Source organism: Pongo abelii, chromosome X, assembly GCF_028885655.2.
Source record: "Pongo abelii isolate AG06213 chromosome X, NHGRI_mPonAbe1-v2.0_pri, whole genome shotgun sequence".
Taxonomy (NCBI): Eukaryota; Metazoa; Chordata; class Mammalia; order Primates; family Hominidae; genus Pongo; species Pongo abelii.
Window position 1 is genome coordinate 109,871,792 of NC_072008.2, and position 23,482 is coordinate 109,895,273.

A 23,482-nucleotide genomic window follows, 5' to 3' on the forward strand; every position below is an offset into this window, starting at 1 on the left:
TGGGAATTGTTAAACCTGGCTAGTAAGAGTGTGAATTGGTGCATGCCATGAAGAAGTTAGGCATCATCCAATTAAATTGAAGGTGCTCGTATTCCATAAACCAGTAATTCCATTCTTACATAAGTGCCCTAGAGATACCTGTGTTTATACACACTACCAAGAACATTGATAGTAGCACCGTTTTGTAACAGTCAAAAATTAGGTTTCATCTCACCCCAGTTAAAATGGCCATTATCAGAAAGACAAAACAAAACAGAATCTGGCAAGGATGTGGAGAAAGGGGAACTCTCATACACTGTTATTGGGAATGTAAGATGGTACAGCCATTATGGAAAACGGTATGGGTGTCCCTCAAAAAACTAAAAATAGCACTACCATTATGATTCAGCAATCTTGCTGCTGGGTATATATCCAAAAAAAATTTTTTAACAGTATATTGAAAAGATATCTGCACTCCTATGTTTATTGCGGCACTATTTACAAGATCCAAGTTATGGAATCAACCTGTGTCCATCAATAAATAAATGGATAAAGAAAATGTGATATATGTACACAATTTAATAGTATTCAGCTATAAAAAAAGGAATGCAATCCTGTCATTTGTGGCAACATAGATGAGCTTGGAGGATTTTTTGTGAAGTGAAATGTGAAGTGAAATAAGCCAGGCACAGAAAGACAAATATCACACGTCCTCACTCATATGTGGGAGCTAAAAAAGTTGATCTCAAGGAGGTGGAGAGTAGAACTGTGGTTACCAGAGGCTGGGAAGGGTACTGCCGAGGGACGAATGAAGAGAGATTGGTTAATGGGTACAAAAATACAGTTAGAGAGAAGGAATAAGATCTAGTGTTCAATAGCACAACAGAGTGACCACAGTATTCAATTTATTGTGTATTTCAAAATAGCTAGAAGAGAAGATTTGGAATGTTCCCAATGCAAAGAAATGATAAATGTTTGAGCTGATGGATATCCCAATTACCTTGATTTGATCATTACACATTGTACACATGTATCAAAATATCACATATACCCCATAAACATATACAATTATTATACATCAATAAAACTAATGAACTGTAAAAATAAAACCTGCAAACAACCAGAATGTTTCTCAAAGTTAACATGAATAAATCATGGTATATTTATACAATGGTAAACTGTACAACAATAAAAATGGATCAACTACAGCTATCTGCAATATCAATGAGTCTCACAAGCAATGTGGAGTGAAACAAGATAGTCACAATTCCAAGTTTAAAAAGCATTTAATGTTTGAACATCTGTAAAACAAAACTGTTGTTTAGGGATGCTTATAAGGAAGAAAACTTATAAACAAAAGCAAATAAATTATTATTACAAAAGTCAGCATGGGGGCTACACCTAAGATGGAGGGAGGGATGTCATCAGTGGTGGGGGGAGAAGAGTAGGTTATTAAAGGGCTCTATTTCTTGCTCTGGCTGGTTATTACATGGGTGATGGCTTTGTAAATATTCTTTAAACTGGCAGTTCTCTTCTGAATGTATCTGTTTTCTTAATGAAATAGAAAGTAGGGTCACTAGTTGGAAATGATAAGGGAGGGAGTATTAAAAGATTTGAGGAAAGGAAGATGATATGAAATAACCAGAGACACTGGAGAGTGAACAGACTAGAGAAATACAGTATTTTTATCTTTTCTGAAAGCTTTTTATATTGTTTCTGATTATGCTTTTTCTCTCATATGCAACGTTATTTTATTAACTTTAATATACTACACTATATGTAGTTATTCCAGTAAAATTATAATGCTATTTAGTGTTTAAAAATAAATTGTAAAAGCAAAATTAAGTCAAAATATACCATATAATGATTTGTCATAAAATGTTATTATTTCAACTTGAGCTTTATAAAAGCTGATGTAGTTTATATTTAGATAAAAATATATATCATGCATATATTGTGTTGTATGATGGCTTTTTATTCTTTTTGACTTTTTATACCAAGTAATTTTAGTGTTAAATTGTATATTTTATGTGTTTAAACAGATATAGATATTTATTACCTCCTTATTTTATTGGTCTCAACTCCTAAAAGTCATTTTTAATATCAGAAAACATAGCTCCATTAACATCACTAAACTAAATATTAACATTGACATTTAAAATTACTTGAAAATGACTATGCCCTTAAATTTTGCTCACAACTTTTAAGTGGAAAAAGTTGACAGGTCTGTATAATTTTACAGTATTGCCTAGGATTTCATATGAACTGATTTGAAAAACTCAATTATTTAAATTATAACATGCTTCAGTTGTAAGTCCATGTTTATATTATAATTGCATAGCTTCAAGCTTCAACATACATAATGTAAAGTTTTTATAAAGGCAAATATAGTAAATTTAAGCAATTATTAGCAATTTAGCTTTAAAATATACTCTGAGGGGAAAATACTCAAACTTTTTCCTTTGCTCTTACACCACGGCAATCAACACAGAATATTTCCATGTCCAGATGTGTGGAGTTTTCCCACACACTAAGTGAGCAATCAGTTCTGCAGCGAACACCAGATGGGTGTACTCCAATTCCATTCTGACACAATCTACCTGGAGATAGCGTCATATCCCACAAGAGGAGGGCTAGGTTTCACAAGACTCTTCCCAGGCCCTTCAGACACCAGTTGCAAATCCAAGCCTCCAGAACTTCTGACAGATGGGCTTCAAGTTTGAGTTCACATGACCCCTTCTTTGGGTTTAATTTGCCAGAAAGGGTCACAGAACTTGGGGAAATACTTAACGTTGACCACTTTATTATAAAGGATATATCAAAGTATACAGATGAAGAGATGCATAGGGTAAGGTACTGCGGAAGGGGCTCAGAGCTTCCGTGCCCTCCCTGGGGCACCACCCTCCGGGAACCTCCACATGTTCAGCTATCTGGAAGCTCTCCAAACCCAGTGCTTTGGGGTTTTTATGGAAGCTTCATTGCGTAGGCATGATTGATTAAATCATTCGCCACTGGCGATCAACTTAACCTTCCACCCTTCTCCCCTCCCTGGAGGTCGGGAATGAGGCTGTTAAGTCCCAACCCTCTAATGGTGCCTTGGTCTTCCTGGTGACCAGTTCCCATCCTGAAGCAACCAGGGGCTGCCAGCCATCAGTCAATTATTAGCATACAAAAAGATATCACTTTGGAAATTCTAAGGATTTTAGGAGTTGTATGCCAAGAAACAGGATCAAAGACCAAGCATATATTTCACAATATCACATATATCGTGTGAGTTTTCATTTTATTATATTCTGTAATAACTGTGCCATTGTCAGAGATAAAACACAGTCTTTTAAAAAATAATTTGGATCTACAAACATTGAATCTAGGAATATTGAAAATTGATGTATGCAACTCTCGGATAGTTCAGGGAAAAAATATCCTGTGTGTGTATAGACAGAGTGCACACTTAAATAATAAAGCAAATGGGGAGAAACATTAATAATAGGGGAGTTAGGGTAAAGGGGACATGGGTGTTCTTTAAGCTTTCTTTATGCTTGCAACATTTTTAAACGTTTGAAATTATTTTTAAATAAGAAGTTAAAATGAAGAAAGGGACATGGATGGACAGAATGACATAAGTGGAAATCACCAGTGTACTTGGAAGATAAATGCATCTTTTTCCTTTCCTTATGCAGACTCTGTGTTCATACTTCCTTGAATCCACAAGTTGAGTACTGTCCCAACACATCCCGATCTGCAGATGTGGAAGCTCATCTTCAGCTCTCCTGGACCAGCCATTTTCTGCCAACCTTGGTGGCAAATGCTCTCTGACATCATACCTCCAACAACCGTGTCCTTAATTTCTGTGGCATTCAGTGAGAAGTTCTCACTGCTAAATCTACAACCAAGTAAGACAAATACAGGACAAATTTGGTTCAGTAAGGAGATGCAAGAGGAGGGCATTACTAAGATATCCGTAGGGAGAAACTATAACACATGTCATCTTGGAAAACCTCAAAATCCCAGAGTTGAAACAAATGGTACAGTTATACAGTGTGATTCTGTTTGTGAAATTTCAGTTCCTAAACTGGTGCTAATAGCAAACATGCCATCAGTAATATAAACTCATCAAATGTGCCAGTTGAAAGTAATTTTTATTATTGTTATTATTATTATCAGCAGCAGCATCATTATCATTAGCACAAAACTAAATCCATTATTAAAAGAAAACAAAAACACAGCCCAAAGGCATGTGTCTTGCTGACAGTGAGTCAATAACTTTATCTTCATGTACAAGGGACAGCACCCTGAGGATATACCATATCACAGCTTGATAATCAATTCAATAATTTGACCAACGTTATTGAGCACCTAGGCACAATGGAAGATTTTAAAATGCATACAAGAATCCCTGCTTTCAATGAGTTTTACAGTCTAGTAGGAGGTATTGAAGAATACAAGAACAAAGGGTCACATGAGATTAGTGACATAATGGAATCAGTACCCTGTATGAAGTGCTGTTAGAAAGGGGCATCACAGAGGCTGGGCATGGTGGCTCATGCGTATAATCCCAGTACTTTGGGAGGCCGAGGTGGGTGGATCACCTGATGAGGTTGGGAGTTTGAGACCAGCCTGACCAACATGGAGAGGCCCCATCTCTACTAAAAATACAAAATTAGCCGGGCATGGTGGTGGGCGCCTGTAATTCCAGCTACTCGGGAGGCTGAGGCAGGAGAATCACTTGAATTCGGGAGGTGGAGGTTGCAGTGAGCCGAGATCACGCCATTGGCACTCCAGCCTGGGCAACAAGAGCGAAACTCTGTCTCAAAAAAAAAAAAAAAAAGAAAGAAAGAAAAGAAAGAAAGGGGCATCACAGAGACTAATGTCACATTCAGTTGGGGAAAATCAAGAGCTCCATAGAGAAGGTGACCTCTGAGCTGGGCTTCGAGGAACTGGAAGGATTTTGGTAGACTGGCATGTGAAGAAGGAGCACTGCAGGTGGAAAGAATAGTGTGGGCCAAAGTATGGCCATGGGAAAGTTCATGGAATGTCTGGGGAGAGAACAATAGTTGATTATGGCTAGTGTTTGGGGTTTATGTAAGTGGAGTGACAATATGTTGAAAGTTATATGACAACCATATTTTGAATGGCTCTGAATGACAGGCTAAGATTTCTGATCTTTAAGTCATAGTAACTACATTAACCACATCAACAAAATATGCAATTATCTGTGAAGAGATATGGTCACTTCACTTCCAGGTCTCTTAGGGAAACTCAAATGGTTTCTAGGCAATGTTATCACCTTGCTCTCAGAAATGTCCTAGCAGATAACACCAAGCAGACTATAGCAAATGTTTCTATTTTGCATGTAATTAAATCTTTTCTTTCAAAGTTTTTATTCTTTCCATCCATGGGCCATGCCTCTTCTCACTCCCATCTCCAGCCCCACTAGTTCTTGTGGCACCTGACGAGTTCACGCAAGCCTAATTTAGGATTTCCAGCCACAGCTGCTGCCCTGAAAGTAGGACCCAAAGCCTTGAGAAGTGAGAGGTGCTGGTAGAGGCAGTGAACAATATCATGAAAATGTAGCCATCTGAGAAGTTTTATGGAATTCCCATCCTAAGAGTCAAGCATTGTTCTTTGAAACTGGAGTTCCACTCAGTTTGGACTGGAGGACACCTAGAGGGGTCTCAGAGCTCAAAGTGCCTAAGTAAGGTCATCTTTTTAAGTTTCCACTTATTGCCAAGGAATTCCTTAAAGGAATGACACTTAATCTGGATTACACGTTATTTAAAGGCTTCCTGGCTCTGAGGCTACTGAAGCTGTGGAGAGACTGGGGCGAACGTTTCTTTTTGACTAAGGAATCCTGTTGGGCTTTGTCCTTGCTCAACAGGTTGGTAGCTGGGAACTTCTCCCACGCGATGAGTTTACAGATGCTAAAGGATGGCTGTATTAGGCAACCTAGCCAAAGAAGTAAGCTATATAGAACCAACCAGGGAAGATTTAGAATAACAAAGCTGCCATGCCACACTTTCTGCAGCTAGTCAGTCTTCAGCTCTTTCCTGGAGTGTGACTTCCTCTGCAGGAAGTCATGGATTGCCGTAGTGAGGCCCCATGTCACACTGGACCTTAGGATGACCAGGGAGCCTCCACGGTAGATCAGGAGCAGCTTTTGGCCCCGAGTGTTCCACACATCCTGGGCAGAGGCCCACAGGCTTGGCATGTTCTGCCATCCAATATGGGACTGCATATTAGCAACCAGCACAATCAGAGGATACAGAACTAGGCAGGTGATTGTTCCATTGACACTACCAGACACCAAGGCAGGAACCCAGTGGGGCAGGCCTTGCTCTGCCAGGCCATCCTGGATGGGGTCCTTGAAAGAAAAATATAGAGCACTCCCCAGGCTGTTCCTGGCCAGGACAGGCCAGAAACCACGATAGTAGCCCAGTGACAGCCGCCCCCAAAGCCCATAAGAGTTGAATTCCTTGAGAATACTGAAGGTGCTGGGGAAGCGAGCTTGCTTGCGACCATCCTGGAGCACATTTTGCACCCTTTCAAAGGGGCTGAGTGCCACAGCCTCCACCACGCCAGACATGAGCCCTGCAGCCCAGCGGTGTCCCAGGGTGTGTGGCCCAACAGGAGAGAGAAAGCACAGCAGGCTATCATAAGTCCCAAACAGAAGAGTCCCTTGCAACGTCTTGGACAGAAGAGGAGGGTAGATTCCCCGGTAGAAGTATTGAGGACCTTCATGCCAAAGCTGTCTCACAGCCTCTGACACTGCCATGGCATGGATCTGTTGCCGAAACACAACCTTATAGATAGGAAAGGTCAGAAAAGTAGACATAAAGTTGGAAACAGCCCCAAGGGCATAGGCCTGGGAATGCCAGCTTTCCTTTCCTGGAGCCTCTGCTCGCGTCCTGTGCTGAAGCTCCTTCCCGGGAGAGTGGTTCTGCTCCCCCATGCTGAAGACAACTGGGTGCAGATGGAAGAAACTGGCAAGGGTGGAAAAAAAGAGATTAGACTGACCAATTAATTCTGTTGGCAAGCATTTTCATTGCTTAATTAGAAATGAACCCTAAGAAACTCAGGTCGACGGAAACAAGCAACTCTTTGAGCCAGTTTCTGATATATAAGCACATCCTTAAGAAATTAAGAATTAATTAACTTTAAATTAAAAGAAAGGCAATCAGTTTTTCTGGACAGAGCCACCACTACAGTATTTTGCTGACACAGCAAATATTCCAATATTCAAAGGATTACGACTGAAAAACATGAAATAGAGGAGGGGAAGACTCCAAAACTTAATGCATCAACTTTCACGACATGAAACTGTGCATTTTATAAACTACTTGAATAATACATTGCTATTCTGTTTTAAAAAATCTGGCACTATCTTGTAGAGGCAGAAAGGCATTTAACAGTTGAAGTGCAATGCTTTCTCTAAAAGTTGGTATTAAATTTGGGGAGGGGGAATCTCCCCTCGCCTTTCTCTCCATAGATTCCTGCCCAAGTTGTAGCTGTTTCATGGCAACGCCCAGCCCCCCTCCAGCAAGTGAGGAAAGGAAAGAGCAGCTGCTTCTGGAAGTTCAGTGCCTAAAGGCTCAGCACCTGGCAACTTCTAAGCCTAACCTTGAAGACCTGTAGCTATATAATAGAGCAGGGTTTCTTAACCTCAGTGCTATTGACATTTTGGGCAGGATAATTTTTTATTCTTGGCGCCTGTCCTCTGCACTCGAGAATGTTCAGAGGCTCCCTGGCTTCGGCTCACTGCGTGCCGGTAGCACCAGTAGTGACTTACACAGTGTGATGACCAAAAATATCTTGAGACCTTGCCAAATGTCCCCTGGGAGGCAAAACTGCTCCCGGCTTAGAACCACTGTACTAGACAGAATAGGCAGTGCAAGGACCCCAAACTATTGCTCCTTACCCCAGAAAGGCCAGGAAGCAGATGGCTAGTATGAGAAGCAACTTGGAAGCCAGGACATATGAAGGAACTTTGGGATCTAAAGAAAAAAAATGAATGCTCAGTGCAGATCTGAGGGAGTTTGCCAGAGAGGAAAGAGGGGGTCCCTGGGCTGATGAGACAGGGTGTGCAGAAGCCAGAGCTGCCACCTCAGGGAAAGGAACAGAGATGTGTGGGTGTGGGGCAGGAGGACAGGGGAGAGGTGGAGGGGCATGATGGCCAGGACGGAGGGCTTCCATCTACAGTGACAGGGACAAGAAGCTTGGCAGGAACTGCAGAACCACAAGTTTCACACAGAACCCTGGGCTATGTGATGGGGGGCATGAAGGTTGGGACTCTAATTAAGCTGGCAGGCCAATGGGGGACCAGAGAGTCCAGGATGAGGTCCCCAGGGAGGAGTAGAAGCCACACACTGCAAGAAGCCCAATGCAGCCTTCCCGAGGCTGCCAGGCCAAGAATCGGCCTTGGCGTACTACTCCTTCCAGAATCACTCTCATTAGCTCTGCTCTTCCCTAGCCCCTTCTCCCTGCTCCATCCATCTCCCCACAATCCCATGCCTATCCCCACTGCTCCATCCATCTCCCCACAATCCCATTCCTATCCCCACTGCTCCATCCATATCCCCACAATCTCATTCTATACCCCCTGCCCCATCCATATTCCCACGATCTCATTCTATCCCCCCTGCTCCATCCATATCCCACAGTCTCATTCATACCACCCTGCTCCATCCACATCCCCACAATCTCATTCATAACCCCACCCTGTTCCATCCATATCCCCACATTCTCATTTCTATCCCCTTTACTCCATCCATTTTCTCACAATCTCACTTTACCACCACCCCCCTCCCCTGGAGCCACACTCACCTCTTGGTGGAGGGAGATGGAGGCTCAGCCTCCTGTACTCTGCCCATCACCACCTCCCCCTACCCCCACATTCCACGATGGCCTTAAGCCTCAGCCTCCTTTACCCTCATAGCCAGTACACTGGGAGGGCCCCTCTGCCTCTGACCCTTTAGCTGAGAACTGAGGAGTAAAAAGCTCAAGAGGCCCACTCTTTGCATCCCTTTGGGCCACCTCTGGCCCCTGGAAGCCCCACTTCCATTTCTCCAGAGCCAAAGGGGACTCCTCCCAGATACCCAGGCTGCTAAATCTACAGGAGCCCCCAACAGTCCTCAGCTCTCCTACCAAAGATCTTTTTTCCAAAGTCTTACCTTCACCTAAATAAGAACAGGTGGTGAAGTAAATATTTGTCCTTTCTTCTACCTCAGAGTGCAATAATGTTCCATTTCCTCCCTACCACTTATAAACGTGTTCACTGACACCATGAGGCAGGATGATTTAGCAGAAAGAAAACTGGGCTAGGATTTGGCAGTGCAAGGACTCCCAACTATCGCACCTACCCCAGAAAGGCCAAGAAGCAGGTGGGGTAGTATGAGATACCAACATTCTAAGTGAGTTTTATTATCAACTTGATGTGTGACCTTTAGAAATTCAGTGACATCTTGGAGCCTTACCCACCTGAGCTGTAAATGGAGCAGAAAGGGCAAAATAATTTTTAGTCATCTCCATACTGTATCTTTCAGAGGGGGGTGATATTGGGGCATTCAGGTCAATAGTTGATAGAGGAATTGTACTTTTCAATCCCCAACTCCTTCTGCCATTTTTGTAAATCATTTTGAGGGATTAAAGGTGAACAATAATTGAGAAACATCTAACCTTAATATGTAATCCATTTTATCAATCCAATCCTTTCCATTTTATGGGAGGGGAGTTCGTGTTTCTCCCATGTATTTTCTGTTAAGATGCCAGGCTTTCGAAAGGGCAGACAGACCCGAGACTGAATTCTGCCTCTGCCACTTAGTTGTGTGACCTTGGACAAGACATTTCATTCAGTCTCAGGTTCTTCAGCTACAAAACAGGGGTATTAAGATCCACCTCAAAACGTTGTGGCAGAGATTAATAACATAAAATGAGATAAAGTGGTTGAGAATCCATAACATGGTGGCCTTGATAAGAAGAATCAAAAAAAGATGCTTCTGGACTTCACTATCTGTCTCCACAGAACGCATGCTCCTTCTGGACGCTCTCGGGACAGCCATAACCAGATACAGGGGCATTTGGGAACAAATCTTCTGTTCCCAAGGGAGGCAGGGAAGCCCTTACTTCCATGAATAGGAAGGTGCAACATAAGCAATCTAGGAGAGCCTGGCCCCTTCACATGAATTCAAAGTATAGACCACAGAATGGACCTAGAGTTGGCCTTAAGAAGATATCACCTGTACCCTATGACCTGCCTCCTATGTTTAGAGCCTAGTAAAATGAGCCCAGAGGATTCCAGACTCTCCCAGCCAGTCTAGTCCACATGGGTAGCCTGTGTGACTGCCCCAGGATCCAGCCACAAATGAATGCATTTGTCTGTTCATTCAGAGCATCTCTCAGCCAGTCCTTTGGTCTGCTCACAAACATGTATTGATCATCCACGAAATCATTGTGGGTAAACCACCATGGAGCTAGAGTGAATAGAACTTGGTGCCTGCCCTCAAGTGCTTAGAAATCTAGTCAACTAGCTTGGGAGACAGGTCAACAGTGTGCTAAACTCTACAGAAAGACAAAATAAAGGGTACAGTAATGAAGGTGGAAGCAAAAAGACAAGAGCAATTTATTCCACCTGAGAAGGGGCATATGACTCAATCCTTAATTGAGTAGAGTAGAATAGGCTGTTGTTAGGTAGGGGAGTGAGGGCAAGCATTCTAGGCTGAGGAAGTGGCCTAAGGCACATAGGCTTTAAGAGTGTGAGTTTTGCATGGGGATGGCCTACCCCATGTGGTGAGAAGGAAATAGAGCTGTGGTTGACAGAGAGAAGCCCATTTAAGATGAGGACCACATTTGTCTTCTCCACTGCATTGTGTTGTAGGGTACAGAGATGGGCTTTGGATACAGCCAGCCCTGGGTTTGAATTTCACTCTGTCACTTCCTAGCTTTATAACCTTGGCCAAGTTTCGTCATCTCGCTGATCCTCAGTATCCTTATATGTAAAATCATTGTCATGAACGATGCATGAGACAAAGTACGGAAAGTGCTTAGGACAGCACCTGGTATATAAGTTGCTTCATAAGTTATATTAGTAGTTTCATTTTTTAAAAATGAGATAATAGGAATAAAGGCAAGATAACAATTAAATTGTTCTAAAGGCTGCAATTGGTCTAATGAACTGGGTCATCTGCAGAATGCATTTTGGACTGCTTGTTTGGAAGGCAGCAAAGAAGAGTTTTCATGGGCTTTGGAGTTCGACATGCCTGGCCTGCAGTCTCAGTGCCTCCACTTACAAGTTGTGAAGCCTAACACAAGTTACTTAATGTCCCTGAAATTCAGTTTCCCTCTCTGCAAAATGGGATACAATGGCTGTCTCAACAGGGTTGCTAAGAAGCTTAAAAGAGACAACAGACAGAAAGTTCCTGGCACAAAGGAGGAAGGCAGCCAAAGGCAGCTATTATTGTTTCAACTGAAAGCTTTATCTCCAAACCTTCAAGCTTTTAAGGTTTATTTGTTGAAATTAGAAAATGTGGTCTTATTAGAGCCATCAGTTGGAACACACTCATACACATGAGGCCAGAGATAGGATGTCCTGTATCCAATTGGAGCCAGGTTGCAAATACTCCCCCCATCCCTGCATGAAGAGTCCCTCGCTTTGTTCTAGTAGCCCAACCCTGGCACCTTTACACAATCAATTTCCTGTCATTATTTTTGTCAGAGCACTGAGATCTATTCTTGGTCCTATGTGATTCCATCCCTATCAAGTCCAGCTGCAAATACCTAATTTGGTGATGAAGCCAATTTAAACACTGAACAAGACTCTTCTGGGAGGCAAGGGTCAGATGTCACGGGATGGGGGAGCAGAAGCAAAAGTCTGAAGGAAACCTAAGAGCAGCTGCCAGCATCACCCCTAAGTGTGTGAGGTGAGCAACTTGCTTTCTCCATACATCCACACTTTCCACCCTCCACCACCACTACCCCACTGTTCCATCCACAGACCATGATCCTGAAATGGAAGGTGCTTATCTCCAAATTTTTGTTTACTCCAAGGAACTCTAGATCTTGGGGTTGTAAATAAGAGGGCAGAAAGGAGCAAGTGAAGTACCTTGGCAGACTGAAGATGAAGCCAACAGCAGCGGAAGGGCATCAGACTGTTTACTTGTTCTAAACATCAGGAGTCAAGAACAAGCCCCACAGGAGTCTCCTAGCCACACTATACATAAAGGAAGTAATACCTGCTCTCTAAGTCAGGGAAAAATGGAGCAGGTTTTCTAGCCACTGCCTTCATGGCCATTCACTTTGGACAGCCCTGCATGCCGTTTCCATGGAGTTGCTCCTTCTCTGGGGCCAGTGATGCCAAATCCAGCAAAGGAGAAGTCCCCTGAAGAGCTCACAGAAGGGCAACCTAGCAACCTGTCCTTGAGCCAGGAAATGAAAGAGCCATATCAGCAACAGAGAGCTGTGGTTTGGGGGTTAGGTTAAATGGGGTTTTATTTCTCACACTTCTTCATCAAACATGGCTTGAAGAAGGAAGACGTTATGACAGACCCATTTGAAAATCTGCAAAGCTGTGGGCTCAGAAGAATGTACGGAGTCCAGATTCTTTGCATACAATTCCAGGAAGGACCTCGGGTAGGAACCTGTGCTCTGGAGTTACATTTCATGACAGATGTGCCATGGACAGATACACTGATGACAGGCCCATTTACTTATAACCTTCAGCATCATGTGGTGGTGTTTAGAACAGTGGTTCATGAATCTCTCTACACCTCAGAATCAACTACAGGGCTGGTTAAAACTACAAATCACACTCTTCACCCCTAGTCCTACTATATCAAAATCCCCCAGGGGTAAGGCCCAATAATCTACATTTATAACAAGCTCTCCAAAATGATTCTGAGGCAGCCCACCTTGTACTCACACTTTGGTTAATAGCATGAGTTCTGGATTCAGAGACTCAGTTCAAATTTTGGCTTCACCTTGTATTTTCAGACAAATCATTTTACCTCTCTGAGCCTGGCCTCTTTAGGGTCACAAAGGGCTGTAGAAATAATGTTGCTTTTATAAAACAGGCAGCTTGTTGTGTAAAAAGAAAAAAAAAAAAAAGAAGAAGAAGAAGAAAAGAAAAAAAGATTAATAAAAAAAAACCAAAGAAAAGTGCCAAGAAGAGTTTCCTCTTCTGTACAATGGGCACCATAAAGGTTGCCTTCATCTTCCCTCAGCCCTCTCCCCACTGCCTCCTCACCCCCTCCCTCAGCAGTATTATCACATTGAGACTGCTGTTGATATGGTTTGAGACTACCTGTGCACAAATACTCTCCAGGCAGCGCTGCAGGGCAAAGAATTAGCATGTAGAGAGCAACAGACGGTGCTAGGTTGGATGCTGTAACTTATTTGCTGCAGGATACAGGCCAAAACGAGTAACCTGTCTCTCTCTGGCTCAGTTTCTTCATCTGTGAAATGGAGATAACAGTTCTTGCTCACTAATTCTATGCAATCCCAAGTTGGTCCTCCCATCTGGCTTTGGTTTTTCTCCACTATCCCTTAATCTGACAGAATAGAGGAGTGCTGGCAAGGGACAGCCTTTGAAGTCAGACATGTTGACTTGGGTGTGAGCTCTTAACTCTGCACTTCCTAACTGTACTGCCTGGGTGCTTCAGTCCTTTCCTGTTAAATGGGCACTACTACCTCCTTCACACGGCTGCTGAGAAGAGGAAAGGAGACGTCCATGCAGGCGCCTCTGCACACAGAAAGCACTCAGTAAACGCTGTTTCCCCCCTTCCCCCTATACAAAGGTGAGGAACTCTCATTGTTCACTTGGTTTCTGTCCCACCTCGTGTTTAAGGTATCCGGTCTAAAAGCCCGGAGGAGAGCCGAGGTGTAAGGGGGTAGGGAGAAGGGAAGAGATGGGGTAGCAGCAAACTCACGGATGAAAGGGAAATGGGCCCAATCCGTGCGTCCGAGCTGCACTTGACGCCGTGCCGCCTCCCGCGCCTGCCCGCCGGCGCGCCGGCCCTCCGGCCCGCTCCCCCTTCTTGCTAGCAGTAGCTTCGGGGCCGGAGGCTGTGCGGCGAGGCCGCCCCCTCGCCCCGCTGATTGGCCGCGTCGCCCGGCTCGTCACGCTCTTTTGTCTCAGTCGCCAGAGACTGAAAGCAACCGCGGCTGCCCGGAGGGCCGAACTGGAGGGTGGGCGCAGCCTTGGCTGCCTTGGGAACCGTGCTGCCTCGACTCGGCTACTCCTCGCTGGGCGGTCGTGCGCACTCGCTAGGTCGGGCAGCCCCGGGTCGCTTAGCGGCCGAGGAGGCGCCAGAGCTCCCGTTCCCCTGCAGAGCTACGGGGACCGGAAGGCGAAACAGAGCTGGAGCACATGCTGCCCACCAGTGGAGCACAGGTACAGAAAGAGCGCGCGATTGCCCGGCGCGGAGAGGGGTGGGGGAAGCGCCGCCAGGACTGGGCGGCGCCCGGCTTGGAGAATCAGTAACTGCGAGGCAGGGGATGGAGCACTCCCTTGGCCTGGTTGCGCTGAGGAAGGAGTTGTGGTTCATCTGGATGCTGCCGACTGGATAGGATTTAGGATTTGCCTGGATTAAGGTGGGTGGGGGTGTTGTCGGAGGTCGGGGGTGTTGTTGGGTGTCGGAGGGGGGGGTGTGTTCGGGGAGGTGGCAAGGGGCAGGAGGAGACGATCGCAAGCTGTCTTGAACCCCTTTTGCATCTCCTCATCTCTTCCTGGGAAGGAATATGAGGGTGGGAGGTTATCCAACTTCTAGTCTCTTTCTCCCTGGCAGGTCATCAAAGCCGAATCCGAACTTGAATTCTGTGCGGCGGATTGCAGAGATGGTAGGGCGAGTGTCTCCCGGAGGAAATGTAAGGGGGATGAGGGGGAGGGCAGGAGGCACTTTGGCTTGCGTTCAGAAGATGGGAGAGGGAATTTTCCGCCTGGCGACAGTGGAGGCGGTGGAGGGGAGGTATCAGGTTTTCAGATGTAGCTGCTTCCAATCCTTCCTTTCCCTCCTTCGCGGCACAGTCTTCAGGCCCTGAGGACTGGGATCTGCGACCCCCAGTGAACAAAAGTCGGCCGTACCCCAGAGGCTAATTTTCTCACGGCAGCACCTGTTGCAGAGGCTGCAAGTAAAATAAAGGCGAACGCTAGTTTCCGAGCTCATGTAAGAATCTGAGAAATAACGGGGGAAACGTTGACAAGGGGGTGTGATTGAGACCTGAGGCCATGAGGTTAATGGTTTCTTATTACCATAAATCTGTGACACACAACCATTGAGTTCCGTTTTGAGGATCCAGTATCAGCTCCCAACACTATGTCATCTAGAATTAGAAGCAACAGTTGTCGCCCCTCCTGGAGTACAGGCAGGAGGGGATGGATGTGGCTCTGAAAAACTACCTACTAGTCCAGGGACACCTGCTAGCTCTGGAATGTTGTAATTGCCAGTCTCCTGCAGGGTATTGTTAAGGCACTGGGCAAATATAAAATGCACTGCAAGGCTATTCAGGAAGATAGAGAATGCTACTGCAGACTGCTTCCCCACAGCCCACGATCTTATTAACCTTTTTTATTTTCCTTAGAATCCCTACTGAAATACAAGGCAGGCACAGCCCAGGAACGTTGCTTTGGAGAATCCTGCAGATAAGGCTTTTCCAAAAAGCGCGAGCATCTTGTTGTATTCAGATACCCTACCGTCGTCAGTCATGGCTAGCATCATTGCGCGTGTGGGTAACAGCAGGCAGCAGAATGCACCTTTGCTGCCTTGGGCCCATTCCATGTTGAGGTCTCTGGGGAGGAGTCTCTGTCCTTTAGTGGTCAAAATGGCAGAGAGAAACATGAAGTTGTTCTCGGGAAGAGTGGTGCCAGCCCAGGGGAAAGAAACCTTTGAAAACTGGCTGATCCAAGTCAATGGGGTCCTGCCAGATTGGAGTATGTCTGAGGAGGAAAAACTCAAGCGCTTGATGAAAACACTTAGGGGCCCTTCCCGGGAGGTCATGCGCTTGCTTCAGGCGGCCAACCCCAACCTAAGCATAGCAGATTTCTTGCGGGCAATGAAATTGGTGTTTGGGGAGTCTGAAAGCAGTGTGACTGCCCATGGTAAATTTTTTAACACCCTGCAGGCACAAGGGGAGAAAGCCTCCCTTTATGTGATCCGTTTAGAGGTGCAGCTCCAGAATGCTATTCAGGCAGGCATCCTAGCTGAGAAAGATGCAAACCAGACTCGCTTGCAACAGCTTCTTTTAGGCGCTGAGCTGAATAGGGACCTGCACTTCAGGCTTAAGCATCTTGTCAGGATGTATGCAAATAAGCAGGAGCGGCTTCCCAATTTCCTGGAGTTAATCAAGATGATAAGGGAGGAAGAGGATTGGGATGATACTTTTATTAAACGGAAGCGGCCGAAAAGGTCTGAGCCAATAATGGAGAGGGCAGCCAGCCCTGTGGCATTTCAGGGCGCCCAGCCAATAGCAATCAGCAGTGCTGACTGTAACTGCAACGTGATAGAAATAGATGATACCCTTGATGACTCCGATGAGGATGTGATCCTGGTGGTGTCTCTGGACCCTTCACTGACACCTACAGGTGCCCCTCCCTTCAGAGGAAGAGCCAGACCTCTGGATCAAGTGCTGGTTATTGATTCCCCCAACAATTCTGGGGCTCAGTCTCTTTCTACCAGTGGTGGTTCTGGGTATAAGAATGATGGTCCTGGGAATATTCGTAGAGCCAGGAAGCGAAAATACACAAGCCGCTGTTCATATTGCGGTGAGGAGGGCCACTCAAAAGAAACCTGTGACAATGAGAGCAACAAGGCCCAGGTTTTTGAGAATCTGATCATCACCCTGCAGGAGCTGACACATACAGAGGAGAGGTCAAAAGAGGTCCCTGGAGAACACAGTGATGCTTCTGAGCCACAGCAAGGATCTAGCCCAGCCCTAAATGAGTCCTTAACTGTATTCAGAGTCTGGTAATGGGAATAACAGGAGAGGGGGGTGGGTTTCTAACTGCATGAATTAATCCACAAAGCAGTTTTCCTTTGGGAAGGAGAAGAGGTCTTGCATACCAGCACAGTGGATGGGGAATGGTGTGACCTCTGTCCCTGCTCTCTTCTCTGCTGGCTCAAGGGTCTATTCTCCATGTGTCTGTTTCTTTGATGACTTTATACTTTTTATGAAAGGAGCATCTTTTCATTAAACCTTCAAAAATGAAGGAAGATACAAAAACTAAAGTACAAATTACCTGAAACTCAGCACCCTTTTGTAACCATTGTCAGCCCTTTGGTGAATGTCCTTCCAGGTATCTCCCTGTACCTGTGTACCCAGATAGATATATGTATAGTTAAGAGTGATCAAATATAAGTGCTGTTCTATACTGTGTATTTTTCACCAAATAATATATCTCGTGGACTTCTATGTCGATGAATATATATAAATATCTAACTTCATGTCTCTGTGTGATGTTACTTTTAGAAAGATAGAGAAAAATGAAACTACATACACAAGCTATAAGGGGGGGTCATATCACGAGGAGGGGTTTTTATCAACCTCATTTATAGGAAAGGAGAAAGGAAGCTGAAATTGACTGAATATCTCCCATACAACCCCTTAACACAACTGACCTGTCTCCTAGGTCATAGAGCCAACCCCTGCACCCATGAGTTAATAATGTTCCAATGTTTTCTTCTTGAACATATCATGAGACATCAGATGGGGAACGGGGGGGACAAAAATTGAAAATGGGTATTCCAGAGGCTCCATTCCTGTTTGTATTGGGAAGGGACAACTACTCCTGCCCCATCTCTTGACCTCGGATTAGAGGGTGATAAAAGATGACATGTGACCTCTATCCCTGAGGGTCCCAAGTTGCTTGTAGGTACAGTAGTCCCTATCTTCACGAAGAGGTCAAAATCGGCAAAGGGCAGGGGGGAATGATTTCATCTAAGGCAAGGAGTGGAGTGAAATGAATGCAGACCTGAGGACCTGAGGACCTGAGGGAGTTTGCCTCGGAGGAAAGAGGGGGTCCCTAGGCTGATAAGACAGGGTATGCAGCAGCCAGAGCTGGCACCTCAGGGAAAGGAGCACAGAGCTATGTAGGTGGAGGACAGGAGGACAGGGGAGAGGGGGAGGGGTATGATGGCCAGGCTGGTGGGCTCCCATCTACAGTGACAGGGACAGGAGGCCTGGCAGAAACTGCAGACCCACAGGTTTCACACAGAACCCTGGGCTATGTTGTAGGGGGAGTGGAGGTTGGGACTCTAATTAGGCTAGAAGGCTGATGGAAGACAAAAGGGTCTAGGCTGAGGCCCCCAGGGAGGAGCAGAAGCCACACACTGCAAGGAGCCCAATGCAGCCTTCCCGGGGCTGCCAGGCCCAGAATCCACCTTGGAGTGCTCTCCTTCCAGAATCACCTCCAACTCTGCTCTTCCCTGGCCCCTTTCCCTTGCTTCATCCACATCCCCATAATCCCATTCCTATCCCCACTGCTCCGTCCATATCCCCACAATCTCATCCCTGTCACCCCTGCTCCATCCATATACCTACAATTACATTCCTATCCCCTCTGCTCAATCTATATCCTCACAGTCTCATTCATACCCCCTGCTCCATCCATATCCCCACAATCCCATTCAGTTCCCCCCTGCTCCATGCATATCCCCACAATCTCATTCAGATGCTTCCTGCTCCATCTGTATCCTCAGTCTCATTCCTATCCCCCCTGCTCCATCCATATCCCCACAATCTCATTCAGATCCCCCCTCCTTCATCCATATCCCCACAATCTCATTCAGATCCCCCTTGCCCCATCCATATCCCCACAATCTCATTCAGATCCCCCCTGCCCCATCCATATCCCCACAATCTCATTCATATCCCCCCTGCCCCATCCATATCCCCACAATCTCATTCATATCCCCCCTGCCCCGTCCATATCCCCACAATCTCATTCATATCCCCCCGCTCCATCCATATCCCCACAATCTCATTCAGATCCCCCATGCTCCATCCATATCCCCTCAATCTCATTCCTATCCCCCTTGCTCCATCCATTTTCTCACAATCTCACTTTACTACCACTCCCCTTCCCTGGAGCCACACTCACCTCTTGGCGGAGGGAGATGGAGACTCAGCTTCATGTGCTCTGCCCATCACCACCTCCCCCTCCTCCGCATTCCATGATGGCCTTAAGCCTCAGCCTCCTTAATGCTCATGGCCAGTAGACTGGGAAGGCCCCTCTGCCTGACCTTTTAGCTGAGAACTGAGCAGGAGTAAAGGTTCAAGAGACCCACTTTTTGCATCCCTCTGGGGCACCTCTGGCCCCTGGCAGCCACCTCCATCTCACCACAGGCAAAGAGGACCCCACCACCCAGGCAGGAGGCAGCTTCATCAAGCCCCCAAAGCCACAGGGTCCCCCAACACTACCTGGCTCTTACAGCCCCCTATTCCTCCCTACATCTCCCAAAGTCTATCCTTGGAGGGGATTTGCCCACTCATCTCTCCAAGATTACAATATAGTTCCACTTGCTGCTCACCTTTTCTCAAATTCACTCTATAAATGCTATTGAATGATTTACCTAGATATGCTGTCATAATTTCTTTCTGAAACCAGGTAGAGTGAAAAGAGGAATAAATGCTACACCTACCCCCACCCTCCTTTTCACTGGAGTTAGCTTGGAGGTTCAAGATCATTACTTTGAAACCCTGCTGTGTAATTCATCCCCTTTCCTTCCCCCCTCATCCTGTCCTGTTGTGTAAACCTGAAACTGTCTAAATTTTTACTTCACCAAAATGATGCAAAAGTGAGACTTTTTATTTCATTTTGTGTCACATTGGCTTTCCTTTATTCAAGAAGTATGTATTTTCTCTAATTGGAAGACACAGAAGACTTGGAGTGATTACAGAGTTAAGTGAAAGAAGGCTTTTAAAAAATTTTGTGTTCTATACCCTTCATTTATAATTATTGTTTTTTCCTTTCCTTTCTCCCTTCATTCTCATTAGTCTCCAAGAGATGAAAATTGCTCTTTTGTCTTGTCAGGAGAAACCAGCCTTTGAATGACCTCCTTTTGCATTATCTCCCTCCTTCTTGATACTATTTTCCCTTGTTTCCATGACATCCGTCTCATGGTTTCCCTCTCCCAGATCTTTTTGGTGCCTACTTCTCAGTGTCTTTTGCTGAATATTCTTTCCCTTCCTGATCCTTCCACAATAGCAATAAAAATTAAAATCACTGCAAGTGCGATTTATTCCAAGCTTATTACATGCCAGGCACCCAGTGCCAAGCCTTTAAAATGCATTATTAGCTTTTCATAGCAACTCCCTTAAGGTAAGTATTACTTTCTATTTCTAACTTGCTATTAATTTAATTACTATTAATTGACACATATTTCAGACGATGAAACAGGCTGGGAAGTTAGGAAACGTACTTAGGGTCATGTAATTATTTAGTGGTACAGTCAAGGATAAGACACTGGACTGACTGATCCCAAAGTCTGTCTTCCTTACTTGAGTTAGCCATCCTGTGCACAGCACCCCATGAGGTAGGTGTTACTATTATATAGAGATGATATGTGAGGAAAGCAAGGTCAACAGACATAATTAGCCAAATGTCATAGCAGCAAGTGGCTTGTGCACCATACACAAGGATGCAGCCTTTAAGGAATACTTGTTTGACACAGGCCACCTTTCTTTCACATCCTCTTTGTTGCAGCTATCCTTCCTGCTGCCTGGCAACCATCCCCTCCCCCTTCAGAGTTGCATTATCACATGCAGTTCAGGTATCAAGTTTCCAGTCTATGCTTTTGGTGCAAATGGTTTTGAATTTGATGTATGCAAGAGGAGACAGCTGCAACAATGAGTGGAGGAGAAATAAACTGTTCAATTCGTGGTGCTGGGGGGAACTTCATTACCTGATTGGAAAAAATGTCAGCTTCCTTTCTCCCATGACACTAAATATGAATCCCAGATACATTTGAGCAGTAAATGTAGATTTTATGCAATTATGTATTAATTCTTCCTTAATCGTATATTTTGTTGTTATAAAATGAATAAAAAGAATCAAATGTTCAAAAGCAACCCCTTTTAAAGCTGCAACATAACACATGTTAAATTTCTGGGTTGGAGAGAACTTTCTATGGTTAAGAGTAATGAAAGAAAGTATAAAGGAAAAGATCGATAACTCAGAAGACAGCATTAACAGAAGTAAAATACCAACAGTAAGCTGAGAAACATTGGCAACAAATATCATGGAAAGGGGGCAGAGTTGGCAACAAATAAGAGAAGCAATAATAACAGCAAATCTGTATTGTGTTTAGATAGTTAACATTAAGGTCTTACAAAGTTCCAGGCATATTCTACAAGCTTTACATGGCTTTACACTTCATTTCATTCTTACAACAAGCCCTGAGATACATCTTATCTTAACATTTCCACATTCTAAAACACTCTTTAAGGGAGGGGGGAGTGGAGGAAAGTGCATAAAATATAAATTTACAGCTTAACAAATTATTATTAAGCAAATCACCATAAAGATCAAGAAACAGAACACATCAGAACTCCAGAAATTCCTGTAAGTCCTTGCCCAATCACAACCTCTTTCCTCTCTCCAAAACAAAACAAACCACTCTCATGACAGTTTTGGCTGTTGCTTTCTTACTTTCCTTTATAGCTTTACCACTCAAATATAGATGCCCAAACACTATTGTTTCTTGAGCTTTATATAAATAGAACTATAATGCATATATCCTTCTATATCCAGCTCATTGCCCTTACAATTATGCTTCTGAGATTCAACCTGGTTGCATGCGGCATCGGTTCATCATTCTCAGTATTGTGTTACAGCTTTCCATTCTATGACTTTACAAGAAATTATTTATTCTTTTACTGTCGGTGGACATTGGGCTGTTTCCAGTTTGGGACAATTATGAAAAATGTTGCTAAGAACATGTTTTTAATGTCTCCTGGTACATATGTGCACACACAAGGTATATATGTAGGAGAGGAATTGCTGGCTCATAGATTGTGTATATTTTCAACTTCACTAGATACCACCAAACTGTCTATCAAAGTTGTACCAATTCCCACTTCCACCATCAGTGTTTGAGAGTTCCTGTTGCTCCAAATCCTCACAAACACTTGACATTGTCAACAAAGCTTCATAACTTTTGCTTGAGGTTTTGTACGTCTATTATTACATTTAGTTCAAGGTAATTGTGTATACTACTATACACAATTATATACTATAAATTAAATATTGGTTTAAATTTCATTTTCTAAGTGCTTGTTGATGGTATATAGAAATATAACTGGTCTTTCGATGTTGATATTGTATACTGACTTTGCTAATCTCTCTTAATAATTTTAATCTGTAGCTTCCTTAGAATTTTCTGCATACACAAGCATGTCATCTGTGAATGATGGTAGTTTTATTTCTTCTTTCCCAATTCATATACATTTCTTTTTCTTACCTTACTGGGACCTAGAGTACAAGTAGTGAGAAGAGACATTCTTGTCTTATTCCTCAACTCAAGGGGACCACTTTGAACAATTCAACATTAAGTGGATGCTTGCTGCAGGTTTTTAGTAAATACCACTTATCAGTTTAAAAATGGTTCCTTCCATTCCTAATTTACCGTAAGTTTTTAAAATAATCAATGGATGCTGAATTTTATGAAATGCTTTTTCTGTATCTATTATATATGCTTTTTTCTCATTTATTAGTTAAAATGCTAAATTACATTATTTGGGTTTCTAATAATAAACCAACCAGGCATTCCTGAAATAAACAAGATTTGGTCCTGATTTATTACAATTGTTATATATTGCTGGATTCAATTTGCTAATATTTTGTTTAGGATTTTTAGATCTATGTCTGTAAGAGAGATTCACCTGTAATTTTCCTTTCTGTATAATGTCTTTGTGAGATTTTGGTATCAAAGATTTGCTGGCCTCCTAAAACTAGTTGAGGAATACAATTCTTCTTTGGCTTTCTTCATTTAAAAACCAGGCAACTGAGGTCCAAGGTGTTTAAATTATTTTTCATAACTGCATTAAATCCAATTATTTACTTGTATCCATGATTTATTAAACCAGCCTCTTTAGAGCCATTCATTACCTTGTTTCCTTGTTTCACTGTTATAAACCCACTGAGAACAGCATCCTTATTCACATACAGGTTTGCACATGTGAACAATTATTTCCTGAGGATACATTCCTAGAGGTGATGTTACTGGAACAAGCACTATGTTTCACAGGAACCAGAGCAGAAAGAGAGGTGGCCTGTGGCACATCCTACTTTAGTAGCTCTGGCTCACATTCAGGGCCCTTCCTCATCTCTTAAACTTGCTGGGAATACCCTTTAACTCTGAGCTACTAGAGACTTTAATACTTAATAATATTTAAAGGTCAATTCAGCTCTAAGAAACTCCCCAAATTAAGTTTTCAAATGATTTGGCAGGAGGAACAGGTTGTTTTTAACATTTTCAATGGAACTTTCCAAACCCACATGAAATTATAGAAAATGAATGAT

At 43.9% G+C, this 23,482-nt stretch overlaps 2 protein-coding genes across 10 annotated transcripts; one reads left to right on the plus strand and one right to left on the minus strand.

The window, feature by feature from the left end:
• Positions 1–547: 547 nt before the first annotated feature.
• LOC112130783 (solute carrier family 25 member 53) lies at positions 548–14,132 on the minus strand. 4 transcript variants are annotated; one of them, XM_054544915.2, is made up of 3 exons: positions 13,896–14,064; positions 7,895–7,970; positions 572–6,959 (listed from the first exon to the last, which is right to left on the minus strand). In XM_054544915.2, the coding sequence occupies exon 3, from the start codon at positions 6,926–6,928 to the stop codon at positions 6,005–6,007; it is 924 nt and encodes a 307-aa protein (XP_054400890.1). In that variant the 5' UTR covers positions 6,929–6,959; positions 7,895–7,970; positions 13,896–14,064; the 3' UTR covers positions 572–6,004. The 4 variants fall into 4 exon arrangements, 3 of the variants coding, with proteins under 3 accessions (XP_054400890.1, XP_054400889.1, XP_054400888.1); XR_002912988.3 differs by lacking the exon at positions 7,895–7,970 and having other exon boundaries at positions 548–3,862; positions 13,896–14,132; XM_054544914.2 differs by lacking the exon at positions 7,895–7,970 and having other exon boundaries at positions 13,896–14,132.
• Positions 14,133–14,245: 113 nt separating this feature from the next.
• Positions 14,246–17,400, plus strand: ZCCHC18 (zinc finger CCHC-type containing 18). 6 transcript variants are annotated; one of them, XM_054544907.2, is made up of 4 exons: positions 14,246–14,359; positions 14,754–14,832; positions 14,993–15,131; positions 15,547–17,400. In XM_054544907.2, exon 4 carries the CDS (start codon positions 15,670–15,672, stop codon positions 16,930–16,932), a length of 1,263 nt encoding a protein of 420 aa, XP_054400882.1. In that variant the 5' UTR covers positions 14,246–14,359; positions 14,754–14,832; positions 14,993–15,131; positions 15,547–15,669; the 3' UTR covers positions 16,933–17,400. The 6 variants fall into 6 exon arrangements, with proteins under 6 accessions (XP_054400882.1, XP_054400883.1, XP_054400887.1 ...); XM_054544908.2 differs by having other exon boundaries at positions 14,754–14,805; XM_054544911.2 differs by lacking the exon at positions 14,246–14,359 and adding an exon at positions 14,366–14,559 and having other exon boundaries at positions 14,754–14,805.
• Positions 17,401–23,482: the final 6,082 nt, after the last annotated feature.

Excerpts from the sequence above, each read along its gene's own strand:
- LOC112130783 (XM_054544913.2), bottom strand. The coding sequence starts at position 8,169 with ATGGAAGCCCTCCGTCCTGGCCATCATGCCCCTCCACCTCTCCCCTGT. Across the intron at positions 6,960-7,894 it reads TGCTTCCTGGCCTTTCTGGG|TTTCTTCCATCTGCACCCAG; the intron begins GTAAGGAGCAAT and ends CACCCTTGCCAG.
- ZCCHC18 (XM_054544907.2), top strand. The coding sequence starts at position 15,670 with ATGGCTAGCATCATTGCGCGTGTGGGTAACAGCAGGCAGCAGAATGCA.